The 22766-nt window shown below is 37.0% G+C and overlaps 1 protein-coding gene across 5 annotated transcripts in view; it reads left to right on the forward strand.

The window, feature by feature from the left end:
- CTNNA2 (catenin alpha 2) overlaps nt 1–22766 on the forward strand; it is a 526704-nt gene that overhangs the window by 379279 nt on the left and 124659 nt on the right. For all 5 annotated transcript variants that reach the window (XM_074904290.1, XM_074904291.1, XM_074904292.1 and 2 more), the window contains one exon: nt 18287–18367. In XM_074904290.1, coding sequence (XP_074760391.1) covers nt 18287–18367 — 81 coding nt within the window. The remainder of the gene's footprint in view (nt 1–18286; nt 18368–22766) is intronic.

Consider the following 22766-nt stretch of genomic DNA (forward strand, 5'->3'; position numbering starts at 1 on the left):
GGAGAATGCAGAAATTCACAGAATATATATTCAGAAATAGACATTTTGTTCCTTAGACTAGTGGATTAATTCTCATTCCGGTAATGCAGAGGGCTTTCAGATATTCTGATTAGAAAAAGAAAATACTAAATCAAAAATACATATTAAAATCCCAGAGAATCATAGAACAGTTTGGGTTGGAAAGGACCTTTAAAGATCATCTGATCCAACCGCCCGGCCATGGGCAGGAACATATTTCACTAAATCAGGTTGCTCAAAGCTCCATCCAACCTAACCTTGAGCACTTCCAGAGAGGAAGCATCCAACTTCAAAATTTGAACTTTGAAATTCCTAAAATACTTTTTTTTAAAAAAAAAAAAAAAATCTCCATTTGCTCTGAGTTTCTGTATTTATTTCAGCATGTCCATATGGGGAATAAACAATAGGAGTATTTGTCTGTTATTCTTCCTACTGTTTTGTGGTGGGCTTTTTAGTTTTTTGTTTGTTTGTTTGTTTGTTTGTTTGTTTTAATGTTGGTTTTTTACTAATAACTGTGCTGTATAAAATAGTTTGTGATCTCATTCAGTGACCTCTAAGGTCAGTGAGTTTTTCCACTCACCGTCATAAACGTATTGTCAGGTACAGGAGATGAGACATGATCATGACTTCTAGTCCAAGAAATTGAAAATTAGTCTATATGCACAAATGTGCTATATAATAGGCTGATATAAATCCAGTTGGGTTATTAGGATTTATTTCTGAAGGGAAAAATCATGGTCACATTTAGTGCACTAGATTCAAGGTTTACAAAAATAAGCAATTATAGTAATGCTTGTCTTTTCTTATAAGAAAAAAAAATATCAGAAGTGATAGCAAAGCCAGTTAAATCAATATAATTCAAAAGTCAATTTAAGTCACATGTCATGAGGATATCACACCAAACCCTTTTGTGTTATTCTGAATGCAGAAGAAAATATTTTTCCACACCAGTTTTTGCTGTGCTACATCATTTCTCTGCAAATACTTAATACTGAATTGATTTCATAATTTAATTACTTTTAAATACTTTTGTGATACCATTCACTCCAGCATCACTACAGGTCAAGTCTCTCCCGATCACTCCTGGGGAGGAGCATCTTTTTGTTCTAAAGTGCAAACAGATCTGAGCAGACTTGAAAACTGAACATCCCTGTGATGCTTCACATTACTTTGTAAATTCTATAGTAATTCCAGTTTGTACAACACCATTTTGCTTGCAGAAGCGCCCTCTTCTCTGGTATTTCCAAAGAAAAAGTTGTTCCGCTCTACTATGCCTACATTTTCAAGTACTGTGTTTTCTTGCAGCTAAATTGTGGGTTTGGTTTTGTAAGAAACCATTGAAATATCCAGCAATGGTTTTAGATTACTATATTAATCTATGTTAATTTTGCAAACAACATATTTTAGCTATATAAACAACTGAGCAACAAATGAGGCTCATCTATCCTGTGCACATTAGCACAGTTCCTGTGGAAAAATTAAGATCTGATCATATAATTGAGGACTGTACAATAACATGCGTGGATGAAAACAGAAAATTCTAGCTGAGCAGGAGGCTGTAACACTAGTATTTTAATTTCGAGTGTGTGGTTCTGCAATCTGAACAAATTTTGGCATTAAAAAAAAAAAGAAGTGGCAGTTGAAATAAGACATTTAACATAATGTCTAATATTGAGCATTGCTCTTCTTAGCACAAAAATATTAAATATGTCACTCAAGAAATCATGGCTATTTTGAGTTTTGATTTATTTTGATTGTATGAAGGTAAAACAGTGGAATTGAGTGATAAAAGCATTACATACGTACACACCAATAGAAGAATATGTGTCATCCAGATTTCTTTTTGTCTTGATAAAATTTGAAGTTATGTGGAATACTGAAAATAGCTTTCTGAGGCAACAGCTCATTCTTCTGTGTGTTGTTCCAATTTGTTTCTGATGTAAAAATATACGGTTTTGGAGAGCAGCATGATATTAAAAGTAGAGAATTTTACTAGGAGATGCTATTTGTTGTAATAAACTGCTCTGGAATTCAGCAGTCAAAATGAATGCTGGCAGAGGCAGTCATTCTGCTAGCTGAATTTCTTTTTTTAAAAAAGCCCTTTTACCCAAAGTTTTTTTTCTCTTTAGCAATTTTAGATGACTGATGGACATTCTTACCTTGATTTAGGAAGTTATCTAGGAAGTAACATTTTATCCTTGATTATACAAGTATCTGTAAGTGTATGCACACAGTTGTGCATTTAAGGCGATTATTTATTTTTTTTTTTTTTTTACAAAAAGATCTCTCTGTTTCATAAGACATTAACATTAATTTTGTAAACATGCTTCTTTTTATTCATTTTATTCATCAGCACGTGATATTAGTAAAACAGTCTCAACGGAAATGTTTATAAGTACCTCACCTGATGTGGTCATGGATTTGAGGTTGTCCACTCCCCATCTTGTCCATGCACATCTGGGCTAGAACCATCGGTGTGTGTAACATGATGGCCAGAACAACCATCTTGTTGTAGTATTTATGTCTTTACCTCATCTTCCTACGTTATGGGGAAGCTTCCAAAATCACTTGCCATTGGCCATTCCTTACCTTTAAATACAGACTGACCCCACCTTACAATTACTGTATTTTAAAGTATAAAAAATCATACAATCATTAAAAATCTTAAATTAGTAACTTAATTAAATGTTAAAGTATTAAAAATCTGAAATGATAAAATTTAATTTCAAAGCCGTGCATTGAAATTATTGTGTTCTATCCGTTCTCCTCCTGGAAGTAACACTTCCTGATCCCAGAGAACGAGCCATGAACATACAGATATTTCAGCAGAGAAGAGCTCCCCTGATATCTTTAGAGGCTTGTTCTGCATGGGTACAGAGTGCTTTGCAACAGTGACTCGTTAAACACGTTCCTGTGGCCAGCCCTGACTAACCCATCTGTGTTATGCGAAGTTCATCTGAAGGTCAGACCTCAAAGATAGTTTCGGGACCAAGGCCAAAATGAGTTTATGCTTTGTAGATACACGTTTGCTCTTTCTCCTGAGCAGGTCACTAAGTGGTTCTGTGTGTGTTCAGATGTCATGCCCTTACAAAGTATAACTCGGGTATCCATGTGGTATTTAATCTGAGAGAATAACCCTCTCTGATCTTTTTTGGAATGAATCTCTTAAGTATATGACCAAAACAAAACAAAAGCCTGTTTTGTTCACATTGTTGTTGAAATGGATTATTAAAGAAAAATATTTTCTCTTAATTGTGTTTGTCAGACGTTAAACCCAGACAAGTACCCTCTTATTTATTTCTACTACCTCTTGTTTTTGGTTTGGGGCTGAATTTCACATATTCTCTGCATAAATATTTTAATGTATATGTAATTATCCTTTAAATGGACAGCAGTACTTTAGCCAACCAGTACACAGAATTCATTACTACCAATTTGTGTCACCTTTCGTCTCGGAGAAAGGTCTTTTTTGATTCTTACGTGGTTTTCCTCTTTCTTCTCCTCAGACCCTGCAACTTTTTAATAACAGTTGTAAAAAATAAAAAACAAACAAGAACAACAACAACAACAAAAAAACAAAACAGGAGAAAAAAATAACCTTTTCTTCTTATTGAAACAGCCTGTTGTTATGCATGTAGATATTAATTAATTGCGAGAATCCTCTCTGTTTGCTCAGAAGCAATCATAAGGGTATTTTCCTAACCCATGCTGTGATCATAACTTTTCTATTAAAATGACTTTCTTTTACCGCTGGTTTCAAGACTGAGGAACAGAATGGGTGTGTGGCATGACGTACTTGCAAGTCATACTTAAAGGCAAGCTGTGTTCTGCATCGTTTCACAAATTGAAGTCTTAACTGACATTCATCTCTTAAAGCTTCCAGAAATTCTGGTCTTTAACATAGGAGAACATGTCTCCATTAGGCATTCCTTTAATGAGGAGCATCAACCAAATATATTTACAATTTACTGGGCATTTCCTGAGAGCTCACGAAAACTTTAGAAGATTCTTCCAGAAACAGTAGTGTGGCACAAATGGCGGAGCACAGCATAGTTTCACAGGTTGAGTCTTTACACTTCTCTCCCACAGAAAAGATCGCTAGAAAAATAAACTTTTCATTCCCGTGCTTGCTCCTGCAAGATAAAGAAGAAGAAGAAGAAAAAAAAAAGACTGTTCACTTTATACTAGAGAGGTAATATGCATCATGGCACTACTTTAAGATGAGATACTTCCTACCCATTTCACACTTTAGAAATAATTACTTAACACAGTGCAGCCCATTTTATTCACAGTAACTTTTTCTCAGTAATTTACTTAGTAGTTTTGAAGTGAAAAGCATCATGCGGTGTGGAAGGCTGCACAGCTTCTCTTGCGGGGCTTTAATTTATTTTTTTAAGTTTCTCTAGACATTTGATCATACACTAATTGCCATACGAAAGAAAACTTTGCTAAAATATAGTCTATTAGATACAGAACTGGACTAAGACTTGGAAGTCAAATCTAGTTCCCACAGACTGTGGATTCTGTTGCTATCTTGTCGATGTATATCATGACCATATGTAATATGCAGAATCTCTACAATTGTTCCCGTTATATTGAAATAATTTATTTTTATAGGAAACTTTTATTCAATTGTAGATAATGCCAAAGAAATTATAGGGCGTGGCAGACAAGAATAGACTAAAAAATGGGAAGTGTGGAATGCCACATTGTATTACTACTGAAGTTGCTATTGAAGTCACTGCAGAGCAAATATAGTGAATTATTAGAATAATACTATTTAAAATAGTTGATATCCTTATATATTAAAAATAGACTTCATTTGGAACATCAGAGTTATTTAGGAGAGAAAGAAGCAAACCAGATGTAGAGGTTGGTGGGTACTTTTACCACTTGCAATTAGTCATTAGAAGGTATTCTGATCAGCTGCAGATGTCTGTGGGTAACTTTTAATAGTGCAGGATTTGTACCAGGGCTTGCAAACTACCACGTTTGTCTCAGTACAAACCATGAACTACTCCCCAGTAAAAAAAATATCTCTTGCAGTGAATAACTCAGTACAACTCCAGGTTGGTAGTTCACCTCCAAAGCCAATGCTAATTGATAATGGAAGGCATATCCAGGATAATTTAAGAATAAATTCCACAGACTTTCAATTCTTTTGAAAATGTACACACTTGTCTCATTGGATGGTTTTTCAAAAGCATCTAAATAACTTAGCAGGATATAAATAACTTCGGAGCTGACAAACCAAATCCAAGCACATTTCGGTGTTCTTTGGATGGCTAGTCTTCCTTTGGCACCTCTGAAGGCTTGTTCTGTTTCATTTATGAACGTCGGAATGAAGGTGGTGCCAATTAGCAGATGTTTCAAAGTTATTTCAGGTCTCGCACTGGAACCACAGGTTTCAGTCTGCTGTGATTGCATTTAACGTTCTTTAAAATTTTTTACACTTCATTTCCTCCGAGAAGACTTTGTGGCAATCTACTGAAGGAACTATCTTGCTTTTAACTCCTTTTGCAATATTTTGGGGAGTTCAGTGTTGCCAAAAGATGAAGGTGTATCAAGGAAATTTGAAAAAATAACTTTATCTTTTTTTGTTTTAAAAGGCTAGGCAGAGTTTAAACTGTGCAGTGGTTTTGCCTGTTGCATATTCATATACTTTCTTCCATTTCCATTAGCTATGAGATAGGGCCCGATGACACTTAACAGTTTCAATGCCATCATTAGCAATGTAGCAGAGGTAACTTGTCATATTACACATTCGTAGTAATAACTCTTTTTGGAGGCATTTATGTGGATGTGCAGAACTATTCGTTCAGTTACCCTGTGGACCAGGCAGGGATGGTCAAATTAGTTACTGTCTCATGAATATAGAAGATAAAGGCCCCAATCCAACTAAAGACCTGTCTATGAGCTCAGAATTGCAACATGGACATTTTAAGTTTTGGGGTTATTTTTTTGTAACCACAGGAGTACCAAGACCTGGGCTATGCATTGTGACTACTGAAAAAAGTGAAGTCACCTCAATCGAGGAGATCAACTGTGCTGAGTACAGTCTGAGCCCCCATGTCTTCTGGAGCTCAGAAAGCAAGTTAGGGCTGGAAGAAGAACTTTTTCCAACTTATGGTCTATCCTGAAGTCATGTATTGATAGTTGTTTTTTTGAAAATTCAAAGTGAGGTTCTAAATCACATAGAGGTTATTCAGACTCCTGTGGTTTTTGGTTATCACCCAGAAATGAGAGGTCTCGGTCAGATTTCCAGCTGTGGGGAATCACAAATCCTTATTTCCTTTATACCTCTGGGCTGGATGTCTATTTTTACCTATCTGACTGAATCTGAGCTGTGATGAAGCTTGGGATGAAAGGGTCAGAGGGACTCCAGGCACCAGAGCCCACCCCCAGCATATACAATCTGGGCAGTCCAGGCAGGGCTTCAGGGGCAGGTTTGCATGTGTTTGTCCTTTTGAATTGAGCAGTCTTCCATCCCTGACTTCAGGGGGAGAAGCAGGCCTCCCTTCCCTTCCCTGCTCCCATTTCATCCACTTAAGCAAGTAATCTCTTTGATGATTCCAGAACTACAGTTTATATTCAGAGCAAATTTGGAGTGTCCATGAAAAGTGAATGTTCCAACTATTCAGTGGAAATAATGGTAAAACTCGTGCTGGCTGGAGAGGGAGCACAGAGAGGCTTTGTAAATGCACCAGTTTGCACTTCAGTAAAGGCCTTTATGCATTTAGTTTTATTCTAAGAACGGAAAAAAAAAAAAGCCAAAAAAAAAAAAATTCTGATACCCACAAGGAGAAATAAAGACTCTAATCAGTTTATAGATTTAAAGCATTATTTTATGCCTAATTAGTTTGTAACAGCATTTATAAAGGCTTTTTTTTTTTTTTTTTTTTTTTTTTTTCTGTAAAAAGACTGTTGATGAAAATGTCACAGAGTTATTTTTCAACAGGCTTTTCGCTTTAGATATTTGACACGGACATTCTGTTGTTTTGTGCTGTCTTTTACACTAATGCCCTGTAATTGTGTTTTACTTTCTCTGATTAAACTGACAAGTAATTTGAATGGATATCACTTAGCACATTGATCTGAGGTGGTGACAGGAATAGACTGCGGCTTTGCTCTGTAAAATTAGAAGGAGCTGGTCCTTTGCTCTTTCATTCTTTTGAAAGTCTGGTTGGAGTTTAAATAGTTCTTTTATTTTGTTTTGGTTCTTTTTCACCACAAATGCCTCATGGTTGTGATGTCCTACAAAGGAAAATGTGGACACAAAGAAGCCAGTACCCAAAGTGAATGATTAATCACTGCAATGGGGATTGAGTTATTTTCTTTCCTAGGTTTTCTCTATCTCCATTCATTCAAAATAGTAACTAAAGTTATGGTATATGTCCAATTAAACCTCACATGCATTGTTTGCTTGCAGGTGCGTTTTTTACTGGAGATGTGCCAGACTAAAAAGCCTTGCCAGACACACGTTGCTGCCCTCAGAAAGTTTGACACATGCACTAACCTGATATTGTGTAGGTTGCACAGTGCTCTGCCAAGTAGGGTGTCAGGGCTGGGAAGTAGCAGTGGTTTCACTGGCTGCAAGAAACATCAACTGAAATAACTTAAAATTATTGTTTCAGTGTAGACTGTAATTGAAAGTGTTAGGAAGAGGTTGGAGGATAAAGAGAAAAAGAAAAGCAAAACACAAAAAGCTACCTGGGTGGTCTGGAGGGAACTGGCACGATAGGGGAAAAGAACATAGCAATGATTTTGAAAAAGCATTTAGTTCTTTATTATAAGTACAAATACTGAGTTAGCATTGACTTTCAGCTGCATAGATCGGCAAACTCATTTTTTATAGGGAATAAACAAGACCTCATTTCCTTGTGGATCATCCAAAGAATATAAGCATGATGCAGTTAATAAGAAAGAAATGCAGATGTAATTCTCAATACCCATTTCATAAAGAGATATATTAGATAGTGACAGATGCAACCAGCTTGTTGAAATCCTATTTTTCAGTGATACTTGATAATCAAAGCACTGTAATTGCAGTCAAGACTATTCTGTGCCTTCTACAGAGAGGTGAGATTTGGGGGTGTGAACTCTAAGGCTATATAGTTAACAATCGCACCTTCGGTTCTGCTGAAATCACTTCTATTCGGTTCTGTTAAAGTCACCTCCATCTTTAAGCACTTTATGTAACTTCCAACTTCCAACTTGATTGTACTGCACACTCATGTCTCAAGTTGGATAGTAGGATGGGAATCTCGCGACATTACAAGCAGCGTCTGCCAATTGAAATTCGACCCCCTCAATTGGCCCAAAACTTTACTGAGTCAAAACCTACCGATTTTGACATAGGTGGACGGGCCACCTTTACTTAACCCGGAAAAGAAACATATATTTTTATATGTGTTTGATAAGTAACCTGTCTTTATGCCATTAACAGCAATTCTGAATTTAAATAGAATGTCACTTCAGTTTGTTCATTAGAAATCTTCATCTAATACCTATAAATGTTGTGAACTCTTTGATGTACTTCCAACGCTCACTTCATTTGACAGTGATGTCCATTTGTTTAAAAAGCTCCTTTGCTGAAAAAAATGCATAAAGGCCCACACTACAGAAACCAACATTATAGTCAAATATTGTCATCAAATGGAGCCTTTTAAAAAAAAATATATAAACAAACAAGAAAGTCTTTTCTTGCAAGCAAATAGCATTGTATGGTTCTATTACTCCAAAAGGGAGACGTGAAAAATACTCAGAGGAGGTTTTCAAGGGATGCTGAGATGTCTCAGGAAATCCTGCATTTAATTCAATGAATAACACTCGTCCCTGTGACTCACATAATCCAAAACCAAGTAGAAATAGATTTGCTACAAGTGTTTTCTGGTGAATAAGACATAAAACCAAGGCCAGTGGTCATACCAGACATCAATATAACTTCCATTAATAGTTCTAACAAGTATTTGCACTAATCTTTAACAGAGATGTAATAAAGATTTACTCTTTTTACATTTTCTGAGTTTAGATACCCGTGGTATTGCTTGTTACATGTTGTAAAATATCCTGAACTTCTCTATCACTCCTCTTTTCTTAGTTGCCTGGTATTACTTCAACTTTTTAAGAGATGAAATTTTAATAGAAAATATGATAGAAGACTTTATTAATAACTATTTCATTACTTAGTAACACTGATTGTTATGTTTCTAATTCTGCAATAGACTTTTCTCAAGAGCTTGTATTGAAGTGGGTAAATATTAACATTTTTTATTTCTATAGCCCTTCACTATGGCCTGCCATATCTGACGGCAAAGAAAAAATGTGTGGTATCTCCTTTTCCTCCTGTTATTTTAGATTAAGAGAAGACATCCAGAAGTGATTTAAAAGCAGACTGCAATTTACAGCTGGAAAGCAGTTGGTGGTTAAATGAGGAGTATGTAGTGGACCCTTTGCAAGTAGATATCTGTGAAGAAATTAGAATAATTTCGAATTCTGGAGTAAACATTTCTGACCTTCTAAATGGAAGCATCTGCAGGATTTCATTTAACTGATGAGTGGGGAAATTCTCAACTGGTGTAAATTAGGTGGCTTCAGTGAAGCTGATGCTTTTATAACAGTTTACACCATTCACATTTCTTTCCTCAAAAAGTCTATTTTTTTTCTATGTGTTTCAGTGTAACAGCATCAGTTTTGCATAGTGACATCTCCTGAATAAAAATATGCAATTTATCCTATGAAAACCCTTATGTTTTCCTCTTTGGGTGCTCTGAGTAAGCATTGCAAAGGAAAAGATGTTCTTTGACTACAAGCAATACTCTGCAGATCAATATTCTAATACGCATCGTTACAAAAACACCCCTCTCAAACAGAAAGGAATGAGAGGAAGCTTTGGAGATGTCAGTTCTCAAGGACGTTAGGACAGAAACCTGGATCAGAAGTACGTTTGCATGCTAACACTCCTATCACCTGCATTTGCAGTGATATAGATCACATTAACACGTATTACAGAGATTTCTTCGGGACATATCAGAAAACCTATCTCAGGTTGACAGTTGTGGCTCCTCCTTGTTTTCCCCTCTTATCAGCAAACTTCTGTTCCAAATTAGGATAATGTTGACACATGTCTTTATCTGAGAAAGCTCAGGTTAGAGAAATCCAGCTATAACTGGTCTTTTAGTTTGTTTTCATCATTATGTTCTGACGTTTCTTAACAACCAGCTGTCCTGTGTCTTGCAATCACCTATAATTAGAGAGATAAGAAATAGTTTGTACATAGCGTTGTCCTAAGGCCATTGGTAGTGATCACCAGAGTATTAAAGTGTGTCTATATGTGTTTGCATGCTAAGGGGGTTCAAAGAGTAAAAATGAGCATGGAGAAACAAGCAAGATTATCAGAGAATCATAGAATATCAGGTTGGAAGGGACATCAAGGGTCACCTGGTCTGAACTTTCTTGGCAAAACCACGCTTTAGACAGGATGGCCCAGCTCCCTGTCCAGCTGAATCTTGAAAGTGTCTAATGTTGGGAATCCAACACTTCCCTGGGGGGATTATTCAAGTGGCTGAGTGTTCTCATTGTGAAAAATTTTCCTCCTGTGTCCAGCTGGAAAACCCCAGGAGTAACCTGTACCCATCACCCCTCATCTCTTCCATGTGACTCCCTGTAAAAAGGGACTCTCCATCTTCTCTGTAGCCACCCTTTAAATACTGGAACATGGAGATAAGGTCTCCCCTAAGCCTTCTCTTCTCAAGGCTGGACAACCCCAGTTCTCTCAGCCTCTCCTCACATGGCTGCCCAGGCCCTCGATCACCTTCGTGGCCCTTCTCTGGGCCCTCTCCAGCCTGGCCACATCTATTTGTATAGCAGGGACCTAAACTGAGCACAGTATTCCAGGTGTGGGAATGGTCCCTGAATGGGATAATGACTTCTTTCTCTCTGCTGGTGGTGCCCTTGTTGATGCAGCCCAGCACCCTCTTGGCTTGCTTTGCCATAGCAGCACACTGTTAATTCATGCTGAGCTTGTTGTCCCCCAGGTCCCTTCCCACAGAGCAGCTTCCCACCTGGGTAGATCCCAGCCCGTGCTGCACTCCTGGATTATGTTTTCCCAGGTGCAAGACCTTACACTTGTCCTTGTTGAACTTCCTGAGGTCCTTGTTAGCTCACCCTGTCAGCCTAGACAGGTCTTCCTGCAGGGTGGCTCTCCTTTCTGAAGTGTCCACTTCCCCACTCAGTTTGGCATTGTCAGCAAACTTCACCAGGGTGCGCTTGATCCCATCAGCCAGTCACTTATGAAAATATTAAACAGTGTTGGACCCAATATTGATCCCTGGAGGAACCCAGCTGTGACAGGTTGCCATTTTGAAAAGGAGCTAAGATTGTTAAGATGAAGAAAAGAGCACCAAATCCAACAAATCACTGCCTTCATTCTCAAGGATTAGAAAGTTTTCCATTTTAGGAAACCTCTGATATCATTATAAATATAAATTATTCAGGCTTTTCTTTTTAAAGGAAGCTTAGATGCCAGTACATGATTATAGGCAAATATCAATTAGTATCAGCAGCTGCCACTTGGGAACTACTAAAATCAAGCCCTAATCCTAACTGGTCTTTTAAATCAAATTTCTGTCATTTTTAATGTTTCTGAAATTCCTTGGTTATTGCCAAAAGACAAGAAAAACAACAGTGAATTATGCAAAAGGAGAAAAGCATTAGCCACAAACCAACCAAAGTAAAATACTCCCCTACACAGGAGTTGTCCTCTTGTAAGAAGATAAAAGAAGAAACTGCACCTGGCTGACATTAAACACACCACTTCATTCACCGATTCACCACCTGAAGTCGTTCAGATATTGTGGTGGTGTGGACTCCATGAAAACATACACAAAATAGGAAAAGAGAATCTTCTTCAACCAATTACATATTCAGTTTTCATACTCTATATATTTCATTACATATTTAGTTTTATTTGTCTACAGATCTAACTAAAACTTCCTCGGGTCCAGGCTAAGGCCAAGATTTGTGCACCTCAGGTACTGATACCATGTCCAGCTCACGGTTCATTTATATTTTACTGACTTTATTTACTGCCTGGGATGGCAAGGATGTGGCTTACCCAGTTTTCTGCATAGTTGTGATTGTTTATGCTATGCTGGAACCAATTACGCTCACTGTGATCTGGTCACAATTTTGTAAGGTAATTAAAAACTGCTGAAAGCAATTGTTTTGTTTTTTTAGGAGAACTTCTTGTCCGTAACATGTATTTATGAGCAGGTTATTTTGTGAATGGCATTCTAGAACTGAGTTGTATTGTGGAAGCACCCTGAAGAAAGCCTCTAATTCAGTGTTTTATTGTGAAGCAGCAAGTTATTATACATACCCGGATCTTTCTGTCTCGTCCTTTCTCTGTGGTGACTGAACCTTTCTCCTTTGCACCTGCATAAACAAAGGCCAAAAGACCTGAGTAGAAAAAAAGATATCTAAGCAACCTTTTTCATTCCACATGAGGTGATTCTCTAGCAAAACTGAAGACTGGAAACAGGTGATTGCAGAACCTCCAGTGTGGTTATGTAGAATAAATGCTAAAAGCCAAAAAAATTTATAGGAATAAACAGAAAGTATGCATGAAATCACTGAACTGTGTAGAACAGTAATTCACATTCACGTCATGATCCCAAGACACTTTTCACCTTTTTTTTTTTTTTTTTTTTTTTTTCAAATTTATTTATTCTAAGATGTCTTCTTCAGCTTATCCATAGAGGAACCACACAGATTTTCTAAAATATGTTTTCTGGACCCATCTCCCTAACAAATAGCTAGGATTTTCAATTTCCAGTGAAATTTAGTCTCTACTCACTTCTGCTAGGATATATAGTTTAGCCTTTTCCTGACCCAGAATTAGTCTTCTTAACCTGTCAGAAGGCGACTATGTATTGGTATGTTTAAACCTAGCTTTCTGCTTAAAAGCACTGATGCAGCTTATGTTTGTTGTTGAAAATGTTTTTCCTCTTAGTACTAAGCTTCTCTTCATCACTTTTAAAAGGGCTATTGAACACGAGCATAGTTTTTAAAGAGTGATTTTGTTCAACATTTAAAATAAAATATTAGGACAGATATATTTTTGAGCAGCAATTTGCGCCTTAATAAAACATTGTGATGTTGAAGTTCTGAATAAACCGTAAATAATGGAACCATCTACCTAGGGGATGATGAAAATATAAAAGTATATCAAGGTTTGGTAGCTTTTGGATCAATAGGTAATCTTTCCACCTGTCTCCTGGAACCTAAATTACTCGATTAACGGCAGTGAAGATATCTTGAACATACAACACGTAGTATGTTTGGAGATTGAGCTCTCCCAGGTATTTTGGCTTACATTTAAAGCAGCAGAGAAGACAGAAGAATGTGTGAAAACAGTGGTCCCAAAATTTCTTACAAAGGTTTAGACTGCTATTATTATTATTATTATTATTGGTAAATTGAAACACTGAGCTTCTAAATTATGTACTTTAAGGGAAAAGGATAATAGCTCTCTAAAATCACTCATTTAGTTGTCATATACGTTGGTTTTTTGTCTGTGACATTATGTTGTAGGCCTGCAGTTGCTGCCCTTTTTGTGTCTATCTCGGCACTCTATCCCTTTCTTTAATAGGTTACTATTGTCAGCCATGGTCATCTGGCATTGATTATAATTATTTTTTTTTTTTAATAATGTGATCAGAATAGTGGGTTTGTGTCTCACACAACTGTAAGTAATCCTAACTTTTCAATACAAGGATATTCATTACCATAATATCTAATAATAATAGTGGTAATAGCAGCAATTTTATCTGTTTCATGGACTGAAATTTAAGCTCTATGACTTTGATATTAGTGGTATTTGGAATTATTCAAAACTAACAGACAGTTCCAGTCCGGACCATCTTTTGCCAAGGCTGACACTGTCTCATCCAAAATGTCTCGAGGCTGCTTGACCTGACTGTCCATGTCTTGATTCTGTGATATACATATATTCATATATTCTGTGATATGGGTTAAAGAAGAGTGTCCTATTAAGTACCTCATGCTGATGAAATGAGTTCTGTAATGGGCAAGTCATGGGATATAGATGTCCTTAATGGTTGTGAAAAGTATTTTGGGAGCTTTTTATTTTACTCCAACAGTATAAACTGTGAAGAGCTCATGAAAAGAAGGAAAGGAAGGAGAGGAAAAAGGTCTTTTTTTCAAAAGGAAAAACAGTGCTATATCTTAGCAGAGACCATTCTACCAGATGCTGAAATTTCCTACCATCCTTAAGTGCTTTTTGTTATTTTTTTGTTTCTCTTCCTAACCAAATGAAGTTGAAGGTCCCTGTCTAACTAAGTGCTTACCTTAATATTATGTTTTAACTGTGAAACTTTTTAGACTTTGCTTAATATAAGGAAGGCAACGACTGTATTTTATAGTAATTTTATTGTTCAAGTAATATTGTTGACAGTGGTTGTGACTGTAGGTATTTTCTAGAGTAATAGAACAGTACCCGTATTTCTTCCACTAACTGGACATGGGTGTGTTGAAAAGCTACTCAAGATGCCAGGTGGCAAATCAGACTTAAAAATGCTTGGAAAATATATTCAGGGCGCTGGATCTTACTTTGCATGGTCTGGGAGGGAGTCTGCAGCCTTGGGCTGTAGAAATGCAATGGAAGACCCATTCTTGACCTGGGAGCCTCCGCAGACAGCACGGGCCCTGGTCAGGAGACTGTGGAAATAGCTCATCTTGATCAACTAAAAATAAATCAAACAGGCAGGGAATAGCACCAAGGAAATGACAAGGACAATAACACAGATTAAGAGAATTATTTGAAAATATCTGGAGTAAAACCAGTATGCAAATGTTGTTAATGGTCACTAGAAATCAGGCACCTGATTAATATACTCTCCTGTAGCGAAGTTCTCCTTATTAAACCATGAATGGATGTAATTCTGTCCACAGAAACTCTGAATACCGATATTTTGGCATTCACAGAATTCTGTGCATTTCTCCTCCTTTTCCTTTTAACCCAACACCAGCAGCAATTTTTAGTTCCTTTTCATCCCATCTCCAAAGTATGTTTCTTCACTTTATGGATTATCAGTAAAATGCTGTAAGGCTCAAAACTCAGCTTAATGTTTTATTCAGCAACACAGGAAACCACTACATTCCCTTCTATCCTTTCTAGGAAGGAAGGGCAAAAATTTATCACAGAGCAACATTAGTATAGGAGTATTTAAGGACTTAAAGAAATAAACTTTAATAAACTTATATTTTCAGCACAGAGCAGATGGTGTTTGACAGACCTGCCTGAAGCTATGTAACATCACATGCCGTGCTATTTATTTTTCAATAATGTGATTTACTAAACAAATTTCTCCTTCTTTGAAATCGCATAGTGAAGGAGTTTTGTATACAGATTATAAGTCAGTAGCCATTTTATTAGTAACAGAATTCCTGGATAAGTAGAAATTGTGCAGATTGTGAGAAGTGTCTCTGATTTCATCCGTGTTCATCTGTGTTAATAAAATACTGCCATTGAGAGGGCTCAACTGGATCTCGGTCCACTTGGTTTGGTAGCCTGTTTTCCAGCACAGACTGGTTCAAGCCATTTAGCATCTCAGACAGCATGCAGGCGTGATTCGGGCAATTGCACAGAGCAGGGAGTTTTTTGATAAGCAATATAGAACAGGCTTTTCTTTATTTTGGAGAGAGAAGGGCCGGCCAGATGGATATTGACAGTTTGTGTTGTGCGGCCTCAGGGTCACAGAAGGGTTCCCAGTTGTCTTGTGTTTCACAATAGGATGTACCTTAAGGGCCACTGTGTATGTAATTTAAAACTAGACTAAAAAAGTTACAGGATAAATTTAAAGAGAGGCTTAGGAGACGTGCTAGATGTAGGCTACCACAGGCCTACTCTCAGCAATAGTTTCCTCCTACGAGCAGTACAAAACACCCAGGTTAGAAACCTAAACTGCAAACTTTTAAGTCAATTTCAAGATTTCTCCTTTTTTCCAATGACCATTCAGGGAATGTCAGGAGCCTTTCCTCCTAAAAGGTGCAGTTTATCAGATGCCTGATTTATTCAGTGTCCCATAGCTTACTACCCTGGAAGAAGTCCCAGGTTCCTATTCAGGACAATTTTCTGACCCCCTAAATGGGTGCTAAGCGTTATGTGCTCGCCCTTGCATGGTGAATACAAGATAACGCCTGCCCTGAGTGAGATCAGGGAAGAAGAATTGTTAACTAGTTGTTTTGTTTGAGACCTGTAAAACAGCATCCCAATGTAGCCTTAATTGCCACAGTGTTTGCTTTTTGATTATTCACATTGCGTTAATATTCACTGCAATTTGCACAGTTTAGCAAGTTATTCCTTGATTTTATTAAAAAAAAAAAGGTTATCTTTGCTTAAATGTCTTAAAACCTTTTGTGTGGTTATGTGTACCTTTCCAAGCTAATGCACTAAAGCTCAAACAATGAGAAGGAAGAGAAGAATTTAAACAACATTAAAGAAATTGAATTATTTGACTGGGAAAATAAACCAGCCCAGAATGCTAATGTCATCAAGGATACCTGGTTCAGCTAGTACACAGCACACAGCCAGAGTATTTGAAAGTTTTCTTAGAATATAGCTTTGTAGTCTGACAGACTAGGAACCTGGCTGAGACTGGCTCATCTGACAGTCCCTGTTGTACCATTTCAACGGTTAAGAGAGACTTCCTATCCCAAATTTATCAGCCTCATTTTTCTTGTGGAATTTCAGCTTGAAAAACTATAGATTGTGTGCACATATGACAGCTGCTGTCTTGGACAAAATACCAGGGACTGAATTCAGGACATCTAAAACTAAAAGCATGTGCTGACATTGCTTAGGCGAAAGAGCCGCAGTTCTTTAGCTGGGGACCAGAAGAACTCAGTCAAAGGATGAACGCAAGAAAAGTGCGATAAAAATATCAGCGGATTACACAGATGCCTCCTCTTGTATCATAGCAAATGCTTTCTCTCTCTGTTTTCTGGTGTCAATTTGTACAATTAACTCCAGAATTTGTAATGGGTTCTTTTTAAAAACCTAAGAGGTAAATTTATGTTTTGTATTAAATTCTGGTGGCACTTGATATTTTTATGTTTGATTTTCTAAATAAGAAAAGGGGATGGTTTTTACAGATTTCTAAACGATCATAAATGCATTGGCCTCGTATCATATTTGGAATTACAGACAATAATAGAAAGCAGGCGTTCTCTCAACTGAATGCTTCATGCAGAAGAGTGGAACACAGGCCGCTTGCCAATGTGGCCATGTAGAGCTGATAACAGTGCTGTACATTTGAGAAATCATTATTGAAAGGGTATGTTTAATCCCCATCCCACCCCAAAAGTGACTTCTCAATAGTTCCCAGAAATATATGCTATTAGGCTCAGCTGGAAATAGAAAATAGCTCTTAATCATATGCAAGGAACAATTCTAAATAGGAGTATTTGAAAACAGCACTGGGAAGGAAAGAGTACTGCCAGAAAGAATGGAAGATCATTTTGATTTTTGATGAAAAGCTATCAAACAGAGTTCAATGTGATAAGAGATGTTACAAATCTTTAGTGAAGCAGTTTTCTCTTAAGAGAAAGGTAATACAACTGACAAAGTCACTTAATGCTTTTTGTACCATTGAACTTAAAAAAAAATAATATTTTTTCATTGGTTATGAGCCACAGAAAGCTTTTCTTCCCCTTTTTAATCTTCATGAAGATTTTTGCTTTGAGACCTCCTGCAGGAAAGTGTTTCAAGTGGAAGACTTCTTTATACTGCACCTAATGTCTGCCAATATGATTCCTGTTACAGTCATAGGGACCATTTTCCTTCTGTCCTCAAGCTGCGTTGCTGCTTATTATCATGTTTAACATTCCCAGTGCCTGGCAGGATGGAGATTAGAAACTCTTAATATTCGTTTTATAGTGAAAGGTCTTGCCAGATTTTTGGAGCTTGGACTATAATGTATGCACAAATTTTATTGGTGGAAAAATTCTGAACTCTCCAGTGAGTCATCTTAATCTTTCTTCTTATCATTTTAGAATTGTTTTAAAATAACCTGCTATGCCCACCCCACGTAAACATGTTAAAAACATTACAATGGAAGTAACAACTTGCTGGAAGCAAACAAAAAAAAGATGCATAGATTTCCTTTGATAAATCTGTACTATTTTTTTAAAAAGTATATATTTTCTGGAGTGTTTTTCTCTAACTCCAAAATTTCATTTTTAACAGACTGGAAGGAAGGAGAAAGGAGACCCACTCAACATTGCTATTGACAAGATGACCAAGAAAACACGAGACCTTCGAAGACAGGTAATCTGTGTTTTTTGTTATGCTTCTTGATTTTCTAAGGAACACGTTGCTTTTCATCTTCAGACTGGTTTTGCCACCTATAGAGGTATAAAGAGTTTGTGTCCCTATTTAGGCGTGACACTACATTACATTGACATTAAGCAAAGGACTAGTATTTCCCAAGCCAAAACAAGGGAGACTGAAACATATTCCAAGTATAACCCCCAATGGTCTTAATATGTGGGAGGGTAGGCAGATTGGCCAGACCTTCACTGCCTTTGTAGCCCAGCAACCTCACTCATAAAAACACTGGCATATGTGCTTATTTGTATTTATTTGGATGCTCTCGTTGAAATAACAGGAATGATGAGCAGAATATGAAAAAAAGTTTGTAAGAGCAGAATATTTTCAAAGAAAACTTCTAAGGTACGATATTAAATAAAGATCCTAGGAAGGTGCGGAGAAAGCTAATAAATAACACTAGAGCATAGTTTAGACCATAAAGGTTGACTTTCTTATATTACTTTTATCATTGTGTCGGGTAATAAGACTGCAAGATTTGGTCAGCAAACTTGAGGCGGAAAAAAACAGAAGGGAGTTTGGAAAACAGAAGGGAGAAACCCTCTATAGTGTGCTCTTTACACTTCTAAAGTTAAGGCACGAGGCATTACCTCTTTTTTACCTCTTTTTTCTCCTTTTGAGATGATCCCAATTCTGCACCTTCTGTAAAAGCAATTTTTTTTAAAAAAAAAAAAGTCTACCTGGCCAATCAAAGGTTGCTTCTGTGAAAATGACCCAAAATCAACCTATCTGCAAGAGCAAGTAAGAACTTAAATGTTTCTTTAGATACCTATGTGCAACACGATAGTTTCAGAAAGAGTGGCCCCTATAGGCATTTTGAAATCAGTGCTCTGCACTGATAAAACTAACCCATTTCATATCTTTCTTACCTCTCAGCAAATGTGCTTGAGGGTCATATTCTCAGAGCTTATTTCTCCAAATAATAAAAATATAGTAATGGAATTACAGACAATATGAATCATTGACTCTCCTGTAGAAAGCCTAGCATCACATCTGTTGCTCAGCTAATGGCAGAAGAAAGATCTCCGCTGTTCTGACCTCCAAATTTGTTGGATCCTAGGTTCTGCAGTGGAGCTTGTGCCATGTGTTGCCTCCCACCTCTGTTCTTATTGCTTGAAGGAAGTAGCAGACTAACACATGAGTTACTGTTCTGTGTGAGGCTCTCAGCAGTTGCCTGAATTACTCATCTCTAAAGCCAAATTTACTCTGAAACGTGATATAAAAATGGCACCTTTCTTAATAAACTGTCTGCTTCTCATGTATATTCAGCCCCATGGGTGTTGAATTCAATCTCAGAAAGGTTAGAACTCTGTATGTGGGTAAAGTGAAGCACATATATAATATTTTCCTGCTTGGAGATGAAGTTTTTAATATAGTTTCTGATATTTATGAAAGTTAATCACGTAGGTAAATGTTTATTAAGTTGTGGCAGTTGTTAGTAAACTAATCAAGACTAGATCATAATTGTGCTGGGTTTCGCACAAGCCTAGGGGAAGATGGAGTCTCTGCTTTCAACAGTGAGTATTCTGACTATAAATCACTATTCTTTAGAATTGTAATCAATGTTCTGCTTCATCACGTGCACAATCAACAGTATACATCTGTGTGTCTACCCAGACCTGCCTGTACACTCCCTGCTAATTTTCAGAATATGAAGATGTCACCGAGGGCTTAGTTTAATGGCTGGGGAGAGCGGCTTGAAGCTTTAGAAGAAATGAACCACAGCTGAGATTGCAGTGTTATACTATTTCAGTCTTTCTATTTTGGGCTAAATCATGGGAGAGACAACCAAGTTTGAATACCATAATGCCTTTTGTTTTTAATGAATCCCTTCTAAAGCTTGCTTCTCAGATATATGAAGTTTAATGTTACCACCGTAAAACCAGACAATCTACAAAATATGTTTAGGTAATGAAGAAGTAATATATATTTCATTTGTTAGGCACACTTGCAAGGCTTCAGTAGTCAGCCATCTAAGACTGATTTTTCATTCTCTCTCCGGGTTACTTAGCTCTTTATTTCTGAGATTTTATTTGATTATCTACAGAACATGCAGACATGTGAAATGATTGTGGATGGATACACGGTGCTAAAATTCTATCTCACAATTTAGAGTCGCATCAAAATTTTCTATTCTGATGGGATTACATCTTTTATATTCATCATTTAAACTCTCCTGGGCATTGGAAAACTATTATGGAGAGCTAATTATATGTCTTAATATAAACTGCCAGTAAGAACATCAGGCTAAGTCTGAACAACTTTTTGGAAGCAGACAAGTCTCACCAGCCCGTAGCTTACTGCTGCCATTTCTTACTTGATTTTGAACAATTTGGAAAAAAACACAGGGTTCTGTGCCTGATAACAAGTTGTGCCAATTGGCAGGATTTGGGGTCTTTTTCCCCCGCCCCCCGGTACACAAGTCTGTCATACAAAAAAAAAAAAAAAAAAGAAAAAAGAAGAAAAAACAAACCCTAACAGCTAAACAAAAGCATCTTGCGCTGTGTGGTACAGCATGCTAGACCAGCAGCAGGGTGCTTGTTGATGACAGTTATTTCGTTTGTTTGTTTTACCTCCATAGGGGGGAAAAAAAAAATACTAACCCTATAGTTTAAATACTACAGCTAATCATAAAGCAGCACGCACAGGCAGTATTTCAAGCGTTGCAACTCTGTGGTGACATTGAAACAAAGATGAGCAGGAAGGACACACCAAAGAGTTTGGCTAACACACAAACTGGACGCCTAGTGAGGACCAACACGGTCTATAGATCATCTGGAGGTGTATGAGCAGGGCACCAGCTGTTCCGCTGTCACCACCACTGGTGTCCCACCTGTCAGTGCCGCTGCCTCCTGCCCTGCTGCCATCAGCTCTGCCTCGCGTCCTCTTCCAGCTGAGCAGCTGAGCTTGTTCTGTCTGTATTCGCCAGTCGGTTTCCCCGCAAGGTACAATAACCAAACCCATTAGTTTTCTCTTAAAGAGCAGATAGATGTACTGATATTAATTTTAACAGAGCACCCTGTCTGCAGTATTCTATACCATAGATCGAAATCAAATAATTCTTAATTTTTTGTCCATTCAAGCCATACTAATACTTCATAAGCCTCCAAGTGGATGGAACTGTAAAGAGATAGGAAGACTTTTTACCAGTGATTCTCAGGTTATACTGGAAATGATGCTCTCATGTAGCTGTTAAGGAAAATTCATCCACCTCCTGCAGATTTAGGTTTATGTCATTCCTAAAGCGAGTTAGAAATACTGTAATATGTTTGAGAGAAGTACTCAACAAAAAAATTTTCACTTTCTTTAAAACTGAAAAATGTCAGAAATTATGCAGAAATTTAATTTTGCAAATAGAAAAACAAAAAACAAACAAAAAACCCCAACAACAACAACAAAAAAAACCCCACAAAACAAACAAACAAACAAAACATCCAAACAAAAAAAAACCCGCAACCCGACAGTGCTGAAAAGTCACATTTGGATTTCTTCGGTAGTTTAAATGTTCATTTTGAAAGGTAGCAGTTTATTTTAGCTTAGCATTGAAAATATAAATATATACATACAAATAATTATTTCCAAGTTTTCCAAATTGTCAAGAAAGGTTTCCATTGTTTTAAGGTATTTTGATAATTTTGAAATTTTCAGGTTTCATTCCAAAGTAGAATAAAGCAACATTTAAAAGTACTATGTTTTTCTTGAAGTTGGATTTCTGGTTCTCCTTGCAGTTTTAGGCAACAAAATTTATTATAAAGTATATTAATAGGAACTTTTAAATAGAAAGTCCAGAAATATCTGCATTACCAGCTCCATTTCAATGAATGCTTTGAATGTTTAGACTGATTTCCTGGACTTTTGTTTTAATGGAATGGATGGCTAATAGAAATTAATGCTATGATTAAGTGTCAGTCTATGTGTGCTGTATCAAAAGGTATTTTTTGCCATCTGATTATTGTTTAGTTATGTTATACTACGTGTTGTTGGATGAAATCAAGTTCAACTTGTTCGGCAGGTACCACAAAAAGCAGAATAACATTACTATCCTATTAGTAGCTACATACAGTTAGTAGCTAGGATGGTGATTTTAAATATGGAAAGCTGTTGTCATTTCTGAAATACCTGTGATTGTTCTCATGGCTAGATGAATTCTTCACACCCCTCTCTGAGGCAAAACATTTTGATTTACCATTTCTTTTTATCAAAAATGTTCTCTTCCTGGATTGTCTTTTCCAGACAACATCCTACAGATCTCTGAGGAATGCATATTGTGAAGACACAGGACTGAAAAACATTTCAAACAGCTGAATTAATGAAGTCTTGATTTCCACAGCATTCTACA

The sequence above is a fragment of the Athene noctua genome, chromosome 4 (assembly GCF_965140245.1).
Source record: "Athene noctua chromosome 4, bAthNoc1.hap1.1, whole genome shotgun sequence".
Lineage (NCBI taxonomy): Eukaryota > Metazoa > Chordata > Aves > Strigiformes > Strigidae > Athene > Athene noctua.